Genomic DNA, 20,079 nt, shown 5'->3' with positions numbered 1-20,079 from the left:
AAAAAGAAAAAGGGAGAAAGAGAGTCACAGAGTGAGAGACAGTGGGAGAGGGGGAGACAGAGAGAGAGCAAGAGAGAAAGAGAGAGAGAGAGAGAGAGAGAAAGAGGCAGAGAGCAAGAGAGAGTGGGGGTGAGAGAGAGAGACAGACAGAAAGTGAGAGATTTAGGGAGAGAGCAAGAAAGAGAGAGAGAACGAGACAGAGAGCGCAAGAGAGCGGGAGAGACAGACAGACAGACAGAGAGTGAGAGAGAGAGAGGAAGAGAGAGAGAGGAAGAGAGAGTGAGAGAGGGAGAGAGGAAGAGACAGAGCGAGAGAGAGAGAGAGAAAGAAAGAGAGAGTGGAAGAGACAGAGAGCAAGAGAGAGTTGGAGAAAGAGAGGCAGACAGAGACTGAGAGAGGGAAAGAGAGAGAGAGAGAGAAAGAGACAGACAGACAGAGCGAGAGAGGGAAAGAGAGAGAGAGCGAGAGAAAGAGAGAGAGAGAGAAAGAAAGAGACAGAGAGAAACAGAGAGAGAAAGAGACAGAGAACGAGAAAGAGAGAGTGATGCGCCAAGGATAAACCTCCCCCATCAACGATGAATCCCTCCACACCTGTGGCAGTGAGGCCACTTATGTCACTGGCCCCATCCTGAGGTCAGGATTAATCGTCCAGTCACCTGGAGACAGGGAGTTATATCCCAACATCCTGGGGGTTACCGTTGACCAGAAACTGAACTGGGACCAGCCACATAAACACTGTGGCTACAAGAGCAGGTCAGAGGCTGGGAATCCTGCGGAGAGTAACTCACCTCCTGACTCCCCAAAGCCTGTCCACCATCTACAAGGCACAAGTCAGGAGGGCGATGGGACACTCCCCACTTGCCTGGATGAATTGCAGCTCCCACAACCCTCGAGAAGCTCGACACCGTCCAGGACAAAGCAGCCCCCCCGCTCGATCGGCACCCGATCCACAAACATTCACTCCCTCCACCACCGACTCACAGGGGCAGCAGTGTGTGTACCATCTACAAGATGCACTGCAGCAACTCACCAAGGCTCCTTCGACAGCGCCGCCCAAACCCACGACCCGCTCCCATCTAGAAGGACAAGGGCAGCAGACACATGGGGAACACCCACCACCTGGAAGTTCCCCTCCGAGTCACTCACCATCCCGACTTGGAAATATATCGGCCGTTCCTTCACTGTCGCTGGGTTAAAACCCTGGAACTCCATCCCTAACAGCGCCGTGGGTGTACCTACACCACACGGGACAAAATCCTGGAACTCCCTCCCTAACAGCGCCGTGGGTGTACCTACACCACACGGACAAAATCCTGGAACTCCCTCCCTAACAGCGCCGTGGGTGTACCTACACCACACGGGACAAAATCCTGGAACTCCCTCCCTAACAGCGCCGTGGGTGTACCTACACCACACGGACAAAATCCTGGAACTCCCTCCCTAACAGCGCCGTGGGTGTACCTACACCACACGGACAAAATCCTGGAACTCCCTCCCTAACAGCGCCGTGGGTGTACCTACACCACACGGGACAAAATCCCGGAACTCCCTCCCTAACAGCAGCGATCCCGGAGGAGTGAAACGACTGTTCCTTCCACGTTCTGCAGGTGGAGCCCCGGCGCATCTTCAGCAACATCCCAGAGATCATCCGCGTCCATCGGGAGGCCTGGCAGGAAGTGATGTCACCCGTGCTGGACCACGCAGCGGTCTCTGGGAACCCGCTGGACCCGGTCCTCCTCTGCCGAGGCCTCCAGACGGTGAGGAGACGAGGGAGGGGGGGTTTGAGGGGAGGGAGGTGGAGGGGGTCAGAATTGGGCCAGCCGAGAGGAGACTGGGGGGAGGCGCTCATTTATACGCGCTCGAGGTCCCGTCCTCCATCAACGCCTTCAGGCCGAGCTAATTTTGGCGAGTTAGAGGGGAACTTGGGGAATCTACAGATCCCCGTCGCCTTCCCCACGGAGACACGTCCGCCAGTCAGAACCCCTCCCTATCTCTGTAACCTCCTCCAGCCCCTACACCCCTCCCTATCTCTGTAACCTCCTCCAGCCCCTACACCCCTCCCTATCTCTGCAGCCTCCTCCAGCCCCTACACCCCTCCCTATCTCTGTAACCTCCACCAGCCCCTACACCCCTCCCTATCTCTGTAACCTCCTCCAGCCCCTACACCCCTCCCTATCTCTGTAACCTCCTCCAGCACCTACACCCCTCCCTATCTCTGTAACCTCCTCCAGCCCCTACACCCCTCCCTATCTCTGTAGCCCCCTACAGTCCCTACACCCCTCCCTATCTCTGTAACCTCCTCCAGCCCCTACAACCCTCCCTATCTCTGTAACCTCCTCCAGTCACCTACACTCCTCCCTATCTCTTTAACCCCCTCCAGCCCCTACAACCCTCCCTATCTCTGTAACCCCCTACAGTCCCTATACCCCTCCCTATCTCTGTAACCTCCTCCAGCCCCCACAACCCTCCCTATCTCTGTAACCTCCTCCAGTCACCTACAACCCTCCCTATCTCTGTAACCACCTCCAGCCCTTACAACCCTGCCTATCTCTGTAACCTCCTCCAGTCCCTACACCCCTCCCTATCTCTGTAACCTCCCCCAGTCACCTACACCCCTCCCTATCTCTGTAACCTCCTCCAGCCCCGACAACCCCTCCCTATCTCTGTAACCTCCTCCATCCCCCTACACCCCTCCCTATCTTTGTAACCTCCTCCAGCCCCGACAACCCCTCCCTATCTCTGTAACCTCCTCCAGCCCCTACACCCCTCCCTATCTCTGTAACCTCCTCCAGCCCCTACACCCCTCCCTATCTCTGTAACCTCCTCCAGCCCCTACAACCCTCCCTATCTCTGTAACCTCTGCCTATAGTATCAGATGGGGTAGATCGAGAGGGAGCGTGAGATGGGAATGGGGAACGGAGAGGGGATGGGGGAGGGGGAAAGCGGGGGAAGGGCTGAGAGAAGGGATGATGGGACGTAGGGAATGGGGGAGAGGGCGACCAGGAGGGCTGGTCGATCGGGAAGAGGGTGAGGGGCAGTTACAAGGGGGAGCATTGGGGGGGGGTGGAGTCTGTATGAGGGAGGGGAGGTGGGTGGGAGTTGAGGAGGAGGGATGGGAGAGGGAGGGAGATGGTTGGGTGGAGGGTTTAGATGGGGGTGAGGGTGGCAATAGGAAGTGATGACAATAGACTAAGTGTCGGACCCTGCTCTCTCTCCCTCCTTCCCCACCGCTCCCCTCACCCACAGTTCCCGGACCGATTTCACTGCTACGCTACTTACTGCCTCTTGGAGGCCCGGTGCCTGCAATATGCCCACGTCACCCAGCAGAACAACAAACTATTCGCCATGTATGTCAAGGTGAGTACCCACCTTAGGCAGCTTGGAGTGGAGACAGGAGCCTCTCGGGCCTATGGATTTAGGCTCACTGACACCGGGGAGGGAATCTGGAGCCTCTCGGGCCTGTGGATTTAGGCTCACTGACCCCGGGGAGGGAATCGGGAGCCTCTCGGGCCTGTGGATTTAGGCTCACTGACCCCGGGGAGGGAATCTGGGGCCTCTCGGGCCTGTGGATTTAGGCTCACTGACCCCGGGGAGGGGATCGGGGCCTCTCGGGCCTGTAGATTTAGGCTCACTGACCCCGGGGAGGGAATCTGGAGCCTCTCGGGCCTGTGGATTTAGGCTTACTGACCCCGGGGAGGGGATCGGGGCCTCTCGGGCCGGGGGATTTAGGCTCACTGACCCCGGGGAGGGAGTCTGGGGCCTCTTGGGCCTGTGGATTTAGGCTCACTGACACTGGGGAGGGGATCGGGGCCTCTCGGGCCTGTGGATTTAGGCTCACTGACCCTGGGGAGGGGATCGGGGCCTCTCGGGCCGGGGGATTTAGGCTCACTGACCCCGGGGAGGGGATCGGGGCCTCTCGGGCCTGTGGATTGAGGCTCACTGACCCCGGGGAGGGAATCTGGGGCCTCTCGGGCCTGTGGATTTAGGCTCACTGACCATGGGGAGGGAATCTGGGGCCACTCGGGCCTGTGGATTTAGGCTCTCTGACGCCAAGGAGGGAATCAGGGGCCTCTTGGGCCTGTGGATTTAGGCTCACTGACACCGGGGAGGGGATCGGGGCCTCTCGGGCCTGTGGATTTAGGCTTACTGACCCCGGGGAGGGGATCGGGGCCTCTCGGGCCGGGTATTTTGGGCTCACTGACCCCGGGGAGGGAGTCTGGGGCCTCTTGGGCCTGTGGATTTAGGCTCACTGACACTGGGGAGGGGATCGGGGCCTCTCGGGCCTGTGGATTTAGGCTCACTGACCCTGGGGAGGGGATCGGGGCCTCTCGGGCCGGGGGATTTAGGCTCACTGACCCCGGGGAGGGGATCGGGGCCTCTCGGGCCTGTGGATTGAGGCTCACTGACCCCGGGGAGGGAATCTGGGGCCTCTCGGGCCTGTGGATTTAGGCTCACTGACCATGGGGAGGGAATCTGGGGCCACTCGGGCCTGTGGATTTAGGCTCTCTGACGCCAAGGAGGGAATCAGGGGCCTCTTGGGCCTGTGGATTTAGGCTCACTGACATCGGGGAGGTAATCTGGGGCCTCTCGGGCCTGTGGATTTAGGCTCACTGACCCCGGGGAGGGAATCGGGAGCCTCTCGGGCCTGTAGATTTAGGCTCACTGACCCCGGGGAGGGAATCTGGAGCCTCTCGGGCCTGTGGATTTAGGCTCACTGACCCCGGGGAGGGGATCGGGGCCTCTCGGGCCTGTGGATTTAGGCTTACTGACCCCGGGGAGGGGATCGGGGCCTCTCGGGCCGGGGGATTTAGGCTCACTGACCCCGGGGAGGGAGTCTGGGGCCTCCTGGGCCTGTGGATTTAGGCTCACTGACACTGGGGAGGGGATCGGGGCCTCTCGGGCCTGTGGATTTAGGCTCACTGACCCTGGGGAGGGGATCGGGGCCTCTCGGGCCGGGGGATTTAGGCTCACTGACCCCGGGGAGGGAATCTGGAGCCTCTCGGGCCTGTGGATTTAGGCTCACTGACCCCGGGGAGGGAATCTGGAGCCTCTCGGGCCTGTGGATTTAGGCTCACTGACACTGGGGAGGGAAAGGGGGCCTCTCGGGCCTGTGGATTTAGGCTCACTGACCCCGGGGAGGGAAATGGGGCGCCTCGGGCCTGTGGATTCAGGCTCTGCTCTGATCACGGGGCTAGGGGGGGATAATCTCGGGCCAACTTGAGTCGAGGTTGACTCCCCACACGCTCGTGTTTTTGTCCATGCAGTGGGCGGAAACGCACAAACAGAGCAACAGGATGCGACTGAACGACATGCTGGTGAAACCTCATCAATGTCTGACCAAGTACCCACTGCTGCTCAGGGCCGTCCTGAAAAAAACAGAAGACCCCATCGCCCAGGAAACCATCAACAGCACGGTAAGGATCTAACCTCATTTAACCTTCCTCCTCAAACATACAGTTACCCCAGTCCCCTATCCCTCTCCCTCTCTCAGGGAGATATCTGTACACTGACTGGTGTCTCTCAGTCCCTCTCTCTCTCTCAGGGAGATATCTGTACACTGACTGGTGTCTCTCAGTCCTCTCTCTCTCTCAGGGAGATATCTGTACACTGACTGGTGTCTCTCAGTCCCCTCTCTCTCAGGGAGATATCTGTACACTGACTGGTGTCTCTCAGTCCCCTCTCTCTCTCTCAGGGAGATATCTGTACACTGGCTGGTGTCTCTCAGTCTCTCTCTCTCAGGGAGATATCTGTACACTGACTGGTGTCTCTCAGTCCTCTCTCTCTCTCAGGGAGATATCTGTACACTGACTGGTGTCTCTCAGTCCCCTCTCTCTCTCAGGGAGATATCTGTACACTGACTGGTGTCTCTCAGTCCCCTCTCTCTCTCTCAGGGAGATATCTGTACACTGACTGGTGTCTCTCAGTCCCCTCTCTCAGGGAGATATCTGTACACTGACTGGTGTCTCTCAGTCCCCTCTCTCTCTCTCAGGGAGATATCTGTACACTGACTGGTGTCTCTCAGTCCCTCTCTCTCAGGGAGATATCTGTACACTGACTGGTGTCTCTCAGTCCCCTCTCTCTCATAGAGATATCTGTACACTGACTGGTGTCTCTCAGTCCCCTCTCTCTCTCTCAGGGAGATATCTGTACACTGGCTGGTGTCTCTCAGTCTCTCTCTCTCAGGGAGATATCTGTACACTGACTGGTGTCTCTCAGTCCTCTCTCTCTCTCAGGGAGATATCTGTACACTGACTGGTGTCTCTCAGTCCCCTCTCTCTCTCAGGGAGATATCTGTACACTGACTGGTGTCTCTCAGTCCCCTCTCTCTCTCTCAGGGAGATATCTGTACACTGACTGGTGTCTCTCAGTCCCCTCTCTCAGGGAGATATCTGTACACTGACTGGTGTCTCTCAGTCCCCTCTCTCTCTCTCAGGGAGATATCTGTACACTGACTGGTGTCTCTCAGTCCCTCTCTCTCAGGGAGATATCTGTACACTGACTGGTGTCTCTCAGTCCCCTCTCTCTCATAGAGATATCTGTACACTGACTGGTGTCTCTCAGTCCCCTCTCTCTAAGGGAGATATCTGTACACTGACTGGTGTCTCTCAGTCCCTCTCTCTCTCAGGGAGATATCTGTACACTGACTGGTGTCTCTCAGTCCCCTCTCTCTCTCAGGGAGATATCAATACACTGACTGGTGTCTCTCAGTCCCCTCTCTCTCTCAGGGAGATATCTGTACACTGACTGGTGTCTCTCAGTCCCCTCTCTCTCATAGAGATATCTGTACACTGACTGGTGTCTCTCAGTCCCCTCTCTCTAAGGGAGATATCTGTACACTGACTGGTGTCTCTCAGTCCCTCTCTCTCTCAGGGAGATATCTGTACACTGACTGGTGTCTCTCAGTCCCCTCTCTCTCTCAGGGAGATATCAGTACACTGACTGGTGTCTCTCAGTCCCCTCTCTCTCTCAGGGAGATATCTGTACACTGACTGGTGTCTCTCACCCTCTCTCTCAGGGAGATATCTGTACACTGACTGGTGTCTCTCAGTCCCCTCTCTCTCTCAGGGAGATATCTGTACACTGACTGGTGTCTCTCAGTCCCACTCTCTCTCAGGGAGATATCTGTACACTGACTGGTGTCTCTCAGTCCCCTCTCTCTCAGGGAGATATCTGTACACTGACTGGTGTCTCTCAGTCCCCTCTCTCTCAGGGAGATATCTGTACACTGACTGGTGTCTCTCAGTCACTCTCTCTCTCAGGGAGATATCTGTACACTGACTGGTGTCTCTCAGTCCCCTCTCCCTCTCTCAGGGAGATATCTGTACACTGACTGGTGTCTCTCAGTCCCCTCTCTCTCAGGGAGATATCTGTACACTGACTGGTGTCTCTCAGTCACTCTCTCTCTCAGGGAGATATCTGTACACTGACTGGTGTCTCTCAGTCCCCTCTCCCTCTCTCAGGGAGATATCTGTACACTGACTGGTGTCTCTCAGTCCCCTCTCTCTCTCTCAGGGAGATATCTGTACACTGACTGGTGTCTCTCAGTCTCCTCTCTCTCAGGGAGATATCTGTACACTGACTGGTGTCTCTCAGTCCCCTCTCTCTCTCTCAGGGCGATATCTGGACACTAACTGGTGTCTCTCAGTCCCTCTCTCTCTCAGGGAGATATCTGTACACTGACTGGTGTCTCTCAGTCCCCTCTCTCTCTCAGGGAGATATCTGTACACTGACAGGTGTCTCTCAGTCCCCTCTCTCTCTCAGGGAGATATCTGTACACTGACTGGTGTCTCTCAGTCCCCTCTCTCTCTCTCAGGGAGATATCTGTACACTGACTGGTGTCTCTCAGTCCCTCTCTCTCAGGGAGATATCTGTACACTGACTGGTGTCTCTCAGTCCCCTCTCTCTCTCAGGGAGATATCTGTACACTGACTGGTGTCTCTCAGTCCCCTCTCTCTCTCTCAGGGAGATATCTGTACACTGACTGGTGTCTCTCAGTCCCTCTCTCTCAGGGAGATATCTGTACACTGACTGGTGTCTCTCAGTCCCCTCTCTCTCTCAGGGAGATATCTGTACACTGACTGGTGTCTCTCAGCTATAGTATAAGGATCTATCACTTATGTGTTAATGCGGGACCGAGTACCGCAGTGACACACGGTGATGTATGACGTATGGGGATCACTCTCATGTTGGACAGAGCAGTGTGTATGAGCAAGCATGGAGTCCAGTCCTTTCCTGTATATATGTGCATGCCCTAGTTAATAAACACATACAGTTAACATACTTAAGGCTACGAAAACATCATTAATATTTATTGAACCACATCCAACAGTTGACAAGACCAGAGACTGCCTATTTGACATGAAACTACTGAAGAGAAGCTGAGTTAACAGGAAAAACAGGATTGAGTTCTGAAATCAGAAAATTTAAAATATGCAGGAGGAATTTAGCAGATTTATAATCGCATTTGTAATCTTCAAATGCGGGCAAAGAGGTGACTCACAATTAATCTGGTTCCCACACACACTGACTCTCACTGGGATACGGGTCCCACACACACATTAACTCTCACTGGGGTGCGGGTCCCACACACACACACTGACTCTCACTGGGGTACGGGTCCCACACATACACACTGACTCTCACTGGGGTACGGGTCCCACACACACACACTGACTCTCACTGGGGTACGGGTCCCACACACACACACTGACCCTCACTGGGGTACGGGTCCCACACACACACTGACTCTCACTGGGGTACGGGTCCCACACACACTGACTCTCACTGGGTTACGGATCCCACACACACTGACTCTCACTGGGGTACTTGTCCCACACACACTGACTCTCACTGGGCTATGTGTCCCACACACACTGACTCTCACTGGGCTATGCGTCCCACACACACTGACTCTCACTGGGGTACGGGTCCCACACACACAACGACTCTCACTTGGGTACGGGTCCCACACACAGATTCTCACTGAAGTACTGGTCCCACACACACACTGACTCTCACTGGGTTACGGGTCCCACACACACACACTGACTCTCACTGGGGTACGGGTCCCACACACACACACTGACTCTCACTGGGGTACGGGTCCCACACACACACACACTGACTCTCACTGGGGTGCGGGTCCCACACACACACACTGACTCTCACTGGGGTACGGGTCCCACACACACACACTGACTCTCACTGGGGTACGGGTTCCACACACACACACACTGACTCTCACTGGGGTACGGGTCCCACACACACACACTGACTCTCACTGGGGTACGGGTCCCACACACACACACTGACTCTCACTGGGGTACGGGTCCCACACACACACACACTGACTCTCACTGGGGTACGGGTCCCACACACACACACTGACTCTCACTGGGGTACGGGTCCCACACACACACACTGACTCTCACTGGGGTACGGGTCCCACACACACACACTGACTCTCACTGGGGTACGGGTCCCACACACACACACTGACTCTCACTGGGGTACGGGTCCCACACACACACACTGACTCTCACTGGGGTACGGGTCCCACACACACACACTGACTCTCACTGGGGTACGGGTCCCACACACACACACTGACTCTCACTGGGGTACGGGTCCCACACACACACTGACTCTCACTGGGGTACGGGTCCCACACACACACACACTGACTCTCACTGGGGTACGGGTCCCACACACACACACACTGACTCTCACTGGGGTACGGGTCCCACACACACACACTGACTCTCACTGGGGTACGGGTCCCACACACACACACTGACTCTCACTGGGGTGCGGGTCCCACACACACACACTGACTCTCACTGGGGTACGGGTCCCACACACACACACTGACTCTCACTGGGGTACGGGTCCCACACACACACACTGATTCTCACTGGGGTACGGGTCCCACACACACACACTGACTCTCACTAGTCCCCTATCTCTGAAATTTACCTAACTTCCTGTTTTCCAGGTCTCTCTTATTGAGAATTTCATCAGATGGATAAATTCCCAGCTACAGATTCGAGAGGAGGAACAGAAACTGGTTGTGATAGCAAATCGCATCTGTCACTATGAAGTGGTGGAGAGTAGTAGCGACGAAGTGGAAAAGGTGAGAGGGGAGGTTTATATACAGAATAACAGATACCCGGGAGTGAGTTACAGTCTGGAATCTAATCGAGGGGGCAGGGGAGGTTTATATACAGAATAACAGATACCCGGGAGTGAGTTACAGACTGGAATCTAATCGAGGGGGCAGGGGAGGTTTATATATAGAATAACAGATACCCGGGAGTGAGTTACAGACTGGAATCTAATCGAGGGGTTCGGGGGGGTTTATATATAGAATAACAGATACCCGGGAGTGAGTTACAGACTGGAATCTAATCGAGGGGTTCGGGGTGGTTTATATAGAGAATAACAGATACCCGGGAGTGAGTTACAGACTGGAATCTAATCGAGGGGTTCGGGGTGGTTTATATATAGAATAACAGATACCCGGGAGTGAGTTACAGACTGGAATCTAATCGAGGGGTTCGGGGTGGTTTATATATAGAATAACAGATACCCGGGAGTGAGGTACAGACTGGAATCTAATCGAGGGGTTCGGGGTTGTTTATATATAGAATAACAGATACCCGGGAGTGAGTTACAGTCTGGAATCTAATCGAGGGGTTCGGGGTGGTTTATATATAGAATAACAGATACCCGGGAGTGAGTTACAGACTGGAATCTAATCGAGGGGTTCGGGGTGGGTTATATATAGAATAACAGATACCCGGGAGTGAGTTACAGACTGGAATCAAATCGAGGGTTTCGGGGTGGTTTATATATAGAATAACAGATACCCGGGAGTGAGTTACAGACTGGAATCTAATCGAGGGGTTCGGGGTGGTTTATATATAGAATAACAGATACCCGGGAGAGAGTTACAGACTGGAATCTGATCGAGGGGTTCGGGGTGGTTTATATATAGAATAACAGATACCCGGGAGTGAGTTACAGACTGGAATCTAATCGAGGGGTTCGGGGTGGTTTATATATAGAATAACAGATACCCGGGAGTGAGTTACAGACTGGAATCTAATCGAGGGGTTCGGGGTGGTTTATATATTGAATAACAGATACCCGGGAGTGAGTTACAGACTGGAATCTAATCGAGGGGTTCGGGGTGGTTTATATACAGAATAACAGATACCCGGGAGTGAGTTACAGACTGGAATCTAATCGAGGGGTTCGGGGTGGTTTATATACAGAATAACAGATACCCGGGAGTGAGTTACAGACTGGAATCTAATCGAGGAGTTCGGGGTGGTTTATATATTGAATAACAGATACCCGGGAGTGAGTTACAGACTGGAATCTAATCGAGGGGTTCGGTGGGGTTTATATACAGAATAACAGATACCCGGGAGTGAGTTACAGACTGGAAACTAATCGAGGGGTTCGTCGGGGGGGCTGGTTGTCTGGTTTTGTGTTTGATGGTTCCAGTTGACTACCATTCTTTTACCGATCGAGTCGGGGGTGTTGATATTCGTCGTGTTGGGTTGTTTTTTTGAGCAATGCTGTGCTTTTTGTCCGATTACAGTACGTGCATGAGTTTTCTGTTCTGGATCTGACTCTGCCGATGGTGGGGATTGGGCCTCACTGTATCCGGTTACTCCTCTTTGAGGGCAGCCTGAAGATGAAGGAGGGACGGGATAGCAAGGTACACGACACCATGAATACTACCTTCCCCCCACTTTCCAAACTCCGACCCCCTGTCCGCCTCACCCAGGCTCTTGAGCTCTGTTCCTCTCTCTCTCACTCTGTCCATCTCTCTCTCTCTGTCTGTCTGTCCCTCTCTCTCCCTCCTTCTCCCATTCTCCCTCTCTCTCTCTCTCTAGCTGCTGTCCCTCACTCTCTCCCTCCTTCTCCGCCATCTCTCCCTTTCTCCCTCCCCCTCTCTCCCCAGTTCACCCCCCCCACCCCACCGACAATCTCTCCCTCTCTCTCTCTTTCTCCCTCCCCGTCTCTTTCTCCCCCTATGCTCTCTTCCCTCCCTCTCACCCTCTCCCATGACCTGTCTCTCCCTCCCTCCTCTTCTCTACCCCCTCTCTCTCAATGCACCTCTCCCTCCCTCCCACTCTCCCTCATTCCTTGACTCCTTCTCTCCCCCACCCTCACTCTCGTCCTTTGTATAGCTCCCTTCTCTCCCTCTTTCTTTCTCTCTCTTCCCCCCTCCGTCTTGCCCTCTCTCCCTGTCTCTCACTCTCCCCTTCCCCTCATCCCCCCACCTCCTGCATTTCTCCGTGTATATTCTGTCTGTATCCCTCCATCGAAGGAGTTCCTCTGTGTCGGACAGGCCTCAGACATTGTGGTGCTGTGACCTCAGGGAGGAAGACGGAGGACAGTCTGCCTACTGCCATACGTGGCCCTGAATGTTCGCTGAACACTCACCCCCTCATTTCTTGTCTCCCTTTCTCTCAGACCGAGGTCCTCTGCTTCCTCTTCACCGACCTCTTCCTCATCACCAAACCCCTGAAGAGAGGCAGTCGAGTGAAGGTGACCCGACAACCCCTCATGCTGGACAAGATCGTCTCCAGGGAACTCAAAGATCCAGGTCAGAGGAAGCAACATCACCACCGTCAACATCAGACCTGTCACGGCCAACTGCGAGAGTGCCAACTGCACAACGCTCAGCACCGCGACCCTCAACACCACGACACTCAGCACCGCGACCCTCACCATCGCAACCCTCAACACCGCGACCCTCAACACCGCAACCCTCACCACTGCAACCCTCAACACCGCAAAGCTCAACATCACGACCCTCAACACCGCAACCCTCAACACCGCGACCCTCACCATCACAACCCTCAACACCGCAACCCTCACCATCACAACCCTCAACACCGCAACCCTCACCATCACAACCCTCAACACCGCAACCCTCACCATCACAACCCTCAACACTGCAACCCTCAACACTATGACCCTCAACACCGCGATCCTCAACAGCGCGACCCTCAACACCGCAACCCTCGCCACCGCAACCCTCAACACCGCAACCCTCAACACCGCAACACTCACCATCGCAACCCTCAACACCGCAAAGCTCAACAACACCACCCTCACCATCACGACCCTCAACACCGCAACACTCACCATCATGACCCTCAACACCGCGACCCTCATCACCGCAACCCTCACCATCGCAAACCTCAACACCGCAAGCCTCACCAACACAACCTTCATCACCGCAACGCTCACCATCACAACCCTCGCCATCGCAGACCTCACAACTGCAGCCCTCAACACCACGACCCTCGACACCGCGACCCTCGACACCGCGACCCTCGACACCGTGACCCTCGACACCGCGACCCTCGACACCGCGACCCTCGACACCGCGACCCTCACCATCGCGACCTTCATCACCGCGACCCTCACCACCGCCACCCTCCCCATCGCCACCCTCCCCATCGCCACCCTCCCCGTCGCCACCCTCCCCATCGCCACCCTCCCCATCGCCACCCTCCCCATCGCAACCATCCCCATCGCAACCCTCCCCATCGCAACGCTCCCCATCGCAACGCTCCCCATCGCAACGCTCCCCATCGCAACGCTCCCCATCGCAACGCTCCCCATCGCAATGCTCCCCATCGCCACCCTCCCCATCGCCACCCTCCCCATCGCAACCATCCCCATCGCAACCCTCCCCATCGCAACGCTCCCCATCGCAACGCTCCCCATCGCAATGCTCCCCATCGCAACGCTCCCCATCGCAACACTCCCCATCGCAACCCCCACTATCAGAACACTCAACAGCACAACCCTCAACACCGCAACCCTCACCATCTCAACATTCAACAGCAAAACCCTCACCATCACAAACCTCAACAGCAAAACCCTCAACATCACAACCCTCACCATCACAACCCTCGCCATCACAACCCTCACCATCGCAACCCTCACCATCGCAACCCTCACCATCGCAACCCTCACCATCGCAACCGTCAACAGCACAACCCTCAATAGCACAACCCTCAACAGCACAACCCTCAACAGCACAACCCTCAACAGCACAACCCTCAACACTGCAACCCTCAACACTGCAACCCTCAACACTGCAACCCTCAACACTGCAACCCTCACCATCGCAACCCTCAACACCGCAACCCTCACCAGCGCAACCCTCACCAATGCAACCCTCACCATTGCAAAGGGTTAGATACAGAGTAAAGCTCCCTCTACACCGTCCCCATCAAACACTCCCAGGACAGGTACAGCACGCGGTTAGATACAGAGTAAAGCTCCCTCTACACCGTCCCCATCAAACACTCCCAGGACAGGTACAGCACGCGGTTAGATACAGAGTTGACCTGATGCTCATGGGATCTTTCTGTGCAGGTAGTTTCCTCCTGATGTATGTGAATGAATTACAATGCATTGTAGCAGTGTATACATTCCAGGCTGCAAGCAGGAGTTTGTGTAAAGAGTGGACAGATACCCTCACCGCTGCTCAAGTGAGTTCATCTTTTGAAAGTAGATATGAAGACATCTGGATGAAATTTAAACCATTAATTTATAAATGTTTCCTGCTCCCGATCCCTGTCCACTCACCCCTGGGTTAGGGAGGTGGGGGTGAATCAGCCCGGGTTCCTGCTCCCCATCCCTGTCCACTCACCCCTGGGTTAGGGAGGTGGGTGTGTATCAGCCCGGGTTCCTGCTCCCGATCCCTGTCCACTCACCCCTGGGTTAGGGAGGTGGGTGTGAATCAGCCCGGGTTCCTGCTCCCGATCCCTGTCCACTCACCCCTGGGTTAGGGAGGGGGGTTGGTGTGAATCAGCCCGGGTTCCTGCTCCCCATCCCTGTCCACTCACCCCTGGGTTAGGGAGTGGGAGGGTGAATCAGCCCGGGTTCCTGCTCCCGATCCCTGTCCACTGTCCCCTGGGTTAGGGAGGTGGGGGTGAATCAGCCCGGGTTCCTGCTCCCGATCCCTGTCCACTCACCCCTGGGTTAGGGAGGTGGGGGTGAATCAGCCCGGGTTCCTGCTCCCCATCCCTGTCCACTGTCCCCTGGGTTAGGGAGGTGGGGGTGAATCAGCCCGGGTTCCTGCTCCCGATCCCTGTCCACTCACCCCTGGGTTAGGGAGGTGGGGGTGAATCAGCCCGGGTTCCTGCTCCCCATCCCTGTCCACTCACCCCTGGGTTAGGGAGGTGGGGGTGAATCAGCCCGGGTTCCTGCTCCCCATCCCTGTCCACTCACCCCTGGGTTAGGGAGGTGGGGGTGAATCAGCCCGGGTTCCTGCTCCCCATCCCTGTCCACTCACCCCTGGGTTAGGGAGGGGGGTTGGTGTGAATCAGCCCGGGTTCCTGCTCCCCATCCCTGTCTCGCGGTGGAGAGGTGCAGGTTGGATTAAATCCAATGGAGAGTCTAAGGAAAGTTCCTTCTATTCGAACAGAAACAGTTGGAGCTTCTCCGATCCCGGGAATCCTGGATTTGCCAGGAGCAGTTTCAACTAATTCAGGACGAGAATCAGGAATACTCCAATGGAGGTCAGAAATCCTCCATTCCAAGGGGCAGCTATCCCAGCGGAGCAGACATCAGGTATCTACCCTCTGTCTGAAAGATCTCTCCCTCACCCCCTACCCCATTTCTCCCCCTGTACCCTCTGTCTGAAAGATCTCTCCCTCACTCCCCTTCCCCCTCTCCCCTCGTTCCCTCAGTTTCTCCTCCCGCGATCATGAGGAAATATGCAAGAATTCCCAATTTCTGAATGACCGCCGCTATTCAGACTCCTGGGGGAAATTGCCCTCCTTCCCTGTTACTATCCCTATGGTAAATCCATGTCCAATCAGAGTGGAGCAACCCACCAATCAGAGCCCATTCCTCCTGCATTCTAAAATTTTGTTTTCTTGGAAATTTTGAATTCTTGCATTTGTCCGAATGATTGGCGGCAGAAAAACATCGACAAGATCACTCCCAATTCGGTGAAGACGAGGGCGGGGAGGGGGGAGAGGAGAGGGGAGGGGAGGTGGGGGTCCGCGCAAAGCATCGATAAACACCAACAAATTCAACAACAACCTCAACATGAAAAAACAACAACAGATTCAACAACAACCTCAACATTGACAAACACCAACAAATTCAACAACAACCTCAACATTGACAAACACCAACAAATTCAACAACAACCTCAACATTGACAAACACCAACAAATTCAACAACAACCTCAACATGAAAAAACAACAACAGATTCAACAACAACCTCAACATTGACAAACACCAACAAATTCAACAACAACCTCAACATTGACAAACACCAACAAATTCAACAACATCCCCAACATTGAAAAACACCAACAAATTCAACAACAACCTCAACATTGAGAAACACCAACAAATTCAACAACAACCTCAACATTGACAAACACCAACAAATTCAACAACAACCTCAACATTGACAAACACCAACAAATTCAACAACAACCTCAACATTGAAAAACACCAACAAATTCAACAACAACCCCAACATTGAAAAACACCAACAAATTCAACAACAACCCCAACATTGAAAAACACCAACAAATTCAACAACAACCTCAACATTGAAAAACACCAACAAATTCAACAACAACCTCAACATTGAAAAACACCAACAAATTCAACAACAACCTCAACATTGAAAAAACAACAACAAATTCAACAACAACTTCAACATTGAAAAACACCAACAAATTCAACAACAACCTCAACATTGAAAAACACCAACAAATTCAACAACAACTTCAACATTGAAAAACACCAACAAATTCAACAACAACCTCAACATTGAAAAACACCAACAAATTCAACAACAACCTCAACATTGACAAACACCAACAAATTCAACAACAACCTCAACATTGAAAAACACCAACAAATTCAACAACAACCTCAACATTGAAAAACACCAACAAATTCAACAACAACCTCAACATTGACAAACACCAACAAATTCAACAACAACCTCAACATTAAAATACACCAACAAATTCAACAACAACCTCAACATTGAAAAACACCAACAAATTCAACAACAACCTCAACATTAAAATACACCAACAAATTCAACAACAACCTCAACATTGAAAAACACCAACAAATTCAACAACAACCCCAACATTGACAAACACCAAAAAATTCAACAACAAGCTCAACATTGAAAAACACCAACAAATTCAACAACAACCTCAACATTGAGAAACACCAACAAATTCAACAACAACCTCAACATTGAAAAACACCAACAAATTCAACAACAACCTCAACATTGAGAAACACCAACAAATTCAACAACAACCTCAACATTGAGAAACACCAACAAATTCAACAACAACCTCAACATTGAAAAACACCAACAAATTCAACAACAACCTCAACATTGAGAAACACCAACAAATTCAACAACAACCCCAACACTGAAAAACACCAACAAATACAACAACAACCTCAACATTGAAAAACACCAACAAATGCAACAACAACCTCAACATTGAAAAACACCAACAAATTCAACAACAACCTCAACATTGAGAAACACCAACAAATTCAACAACAACCTCAACATTGAAAAACACCAACAAATTCAACAACAACCTCAACATTGAGAAACACCAACAAATTCAACAACAACCCCAACACTGAAAAACACCAACAAATACAACAACAACCTCAACATTGAAAAACACCAACAAATGCAACAACAACCTCAACATTGAAAAACACCAACAAATGCAACAACAACCTCAACATTGAAAAAAACACCAACAATTTCAACAACAACCTCAACATTGAAAAAAACACCAACAAATTCAACAACAACCTCAACATTGAAAAACACCAACAAATTCAACAACAACCTCAACATTGAGAAACCCAGATAATTTGCGCGGGGGTATATTTGTGGGTGGGGGTATTTGGACTCTGGCATTAAGAGGTGGACAATGTTAATGAGGTTTGTTAAAGGGGGATCGGTTTTGAGCGGATGGGAGGAAGGGGGTGTTTGGGGCAGCCGCGAGGAACCTCACAGTTGAATATCTCGTTTCCTGTTCATGACGTGAAACTGTTTTGTCTTTTGTCTCTCCCTGTGCAGCACGTCAGGCAGAAGCTCCCCTCACCCTCCACGGCTCCTGGTCACATCGGCAGAGAGTCCGGATTCCGATCCGGACTCCCAGGAGGTCGCCAGGGAGCCTTTCTCCCCGAGTTCACATCGCTCGGCCCTGCCCACCTGCAGTCGCTCCCCAGGCAGGGTGGGGGCCCAGAGGGTCATCCAGAGGCGGCTCAGGAGGGAGAACGGGATCCCGAGTCTGAGCCAGCAGGCGGAGGGCCAAGAACTCCAGGCCCAGGAGGCAGACGAGGCCCGGGCCGAGCCAACGGAGGGCCCAGAAATCCAGGCCCAGGCTCCAGACCAGGCCCAGGCCGAACCAGCGGAGGGCCCGGAAATCCAGGCCCAGACTCCAGACTGGCCCAAGGCCGAAACAGCGGAGGGCCCGGAAATCCAGGCCCAGACTCCAGACTGGCCCAAGGCCGAAACAGCGGAGGGCCCAGAAATCCAGGCCCAGGCTCCAGACCGGGCACAGGCCGAACCAGCGGAGGGCCCAGGAATACAGGACAAGGCTCCAGACCGGGCACAGGCCGAAACAACGGAGGGCCCGGAAATCCAGGCCCAGGCTCCAGGCCGGGCCCAGGCCGAACCAGATGAATGCCTGGAAATCCAGGCCCAAGCTCCAGGCCAGGCCCTGGCCAAACAAGAGAAAGTCCCAGAAATCGAGGCCCAGGCTCCAAACCGGGCCCAGGCCGAACAAGAGAAAGTCCTGGAAATCCAGGCCCAGGCTCCAGGCCAGGCCCAGGCTGAACCAGATGAATGCCTGGAAATCCAGACCCAGGCTCCAGGCCAGGCCCAGGCTGAACCAGATGAATGCCTGGAAATCCAGACCCAGGCTCCAGGCCTGGCCCGGGACCAGGCCGAACCAGATGAATGCCTGGAAATCCAGGCCCAGGCTCCAGGCCAGGCCCAGGCCGAACCAGATGAATGCCCAGAAATCCAGGCCCAGGCTCCAGGCCAGGCCCTGGCCGAACAAGAGAAAGTCCCGGAAATCGAGGCCCAGGCTCCAAACCGGGCCCAGGCCGAACAAGAGAAAGTCCCGGAAGTCCAGGCCCAGGCTCCAGGCCGGGCCCAGGCCGAACCAGATGAATGCCTGGAAATCCAGGCCCAGGCTCCAGGCCAGGCCCAGGCCGAACCAGATGAATGCCTGGAAATCCAGGCCCAGGCTCCAGGCCGGGACCAGGCCGAACCAGAGAAAGGCCTGGAAGTCCAGGCCCAGGCTCCAGACCGGGCACAGGCCGAACCAGATGAATGCCCGGAAATCCAGGCCCAGGCTCCAGGCCGGGCCCAGGCCCAGGCCGAAGCAGAGAAAGGCCCGGAAATCCAGGCCCAGGACAATCCCGTGACAGGCTCCGGTTGGCAGGACCCAAATGGCAGCCGGACAGGGACATGGGGTCAGGGGGCGAGTGCAAAGGCCCCGGGCCCCAGCCCAGTGATGGAGACGCTCAGGAGGGCCAAGGCAATGGAGGGACGGGTGCCGGGACAAGCCCCGGAGCTCCGGGAGGGCTTGGAGAGGGAGAAGGGAGTCTGGACAACATCTCGGCATCGGACACTGACACTCGCTGAGCTCCAGTGGATCCGCTCACCTCTGAATCTCAATTCGACCATAAGCACATCGTAAGCATCTAAATCTCCCCGGTCCGAATCAAACACTCCCAGGACAGGTACAGCACGGGGTTAGATTCAGAGTAAAGCTCCCTCTACACTGTCCCCATCAAACACTCCCAGGACAGGTACAGCACGGGGTTAGATTCAGAGTAAAGCTCCCTCTACACTGTCCCCATCAAACACTCCCAGGACAGGTACAGCACGGGGTTAGATACAGAGTAAAGCTCCCTCTACACTGTCCCCATCAAACACTCCCAGGACAGGTACAGCACGGGGTTAGATACAGAGTAAAGCTCCCTCTACACTGTCCCCATCAAAC

At 54.2% G+C, this 20,079-nt stretch overlaps 1 protein-coding gene across 1 annotated transcript in view; it reads left to right on the top strand.

Moving 5' to 3' along the window:
• Positions 1–19,769, top strand: part of LOC144677361 (pleckstrin homology domain-containing family G member 6-like) — a gene marked incomplete at its 3' end in the record, with an annotated part of 37,751 nt that extends 17,982 nt beyond the window's left edge. The window contains exons 6-14 of the mRNA XM_078537499.1: positions 1,608–1,757; positions 3,247–3,357; positions 5,265–5,414; positions 9,995–10,132; positions 11,609–11,728; positions 12,490–12,622; positions 14,413–14,528; positions 15,467–15,612; positions 18,141–19,769. Coding sequence (XP_078393625.1) covers positions 1,608–1,757; positions 3,247–3,357; positions 5,265–5,414; positions 9,995–10,132; positions 11,609–11,728; positions 12,490–12,622; positions 14,413–14,528; positions 15,467–15,612; positions 18,141–19,769 — 2,693 coding nt within the window. The remainder of the gene's footprint in view (positions 1–1,607; positions 1,758–3,246; positions 3,358–5,264; positions 5,415–9,994; positions 10,133–11,608; positions 11,729–12,489; positions 12,623–14,412; positions 14,529–15,466; positions 15,613–18,140) is intronic.
• Between the last annotated feature and the right edge of the window lie 310 nt (positions 19,770–20,079).

This window comes from Cetorhinus maximus, unplaced genomic scaffold, assembly GCF_964194155.1.
Source record: "Cetorhinus maximus unplaced genomic scaffold, sCetMax3.hap1.1 HAP1_SCAFFOLD_2476, whole genome shotgun sequence".
Classification (NCBI taxonomy): Eukaryota; Metazoa; Chordata; class Chondrichthyes; order Lamniformes; family Cetorhinidae; genus Cetorhinus; species Cetorhinus maximus.
The sequence above is the reverse complement of the archived record's forward strand: the minus strand, read 5'-3'. Positions and strand labels throughout refer to the sequence as shown.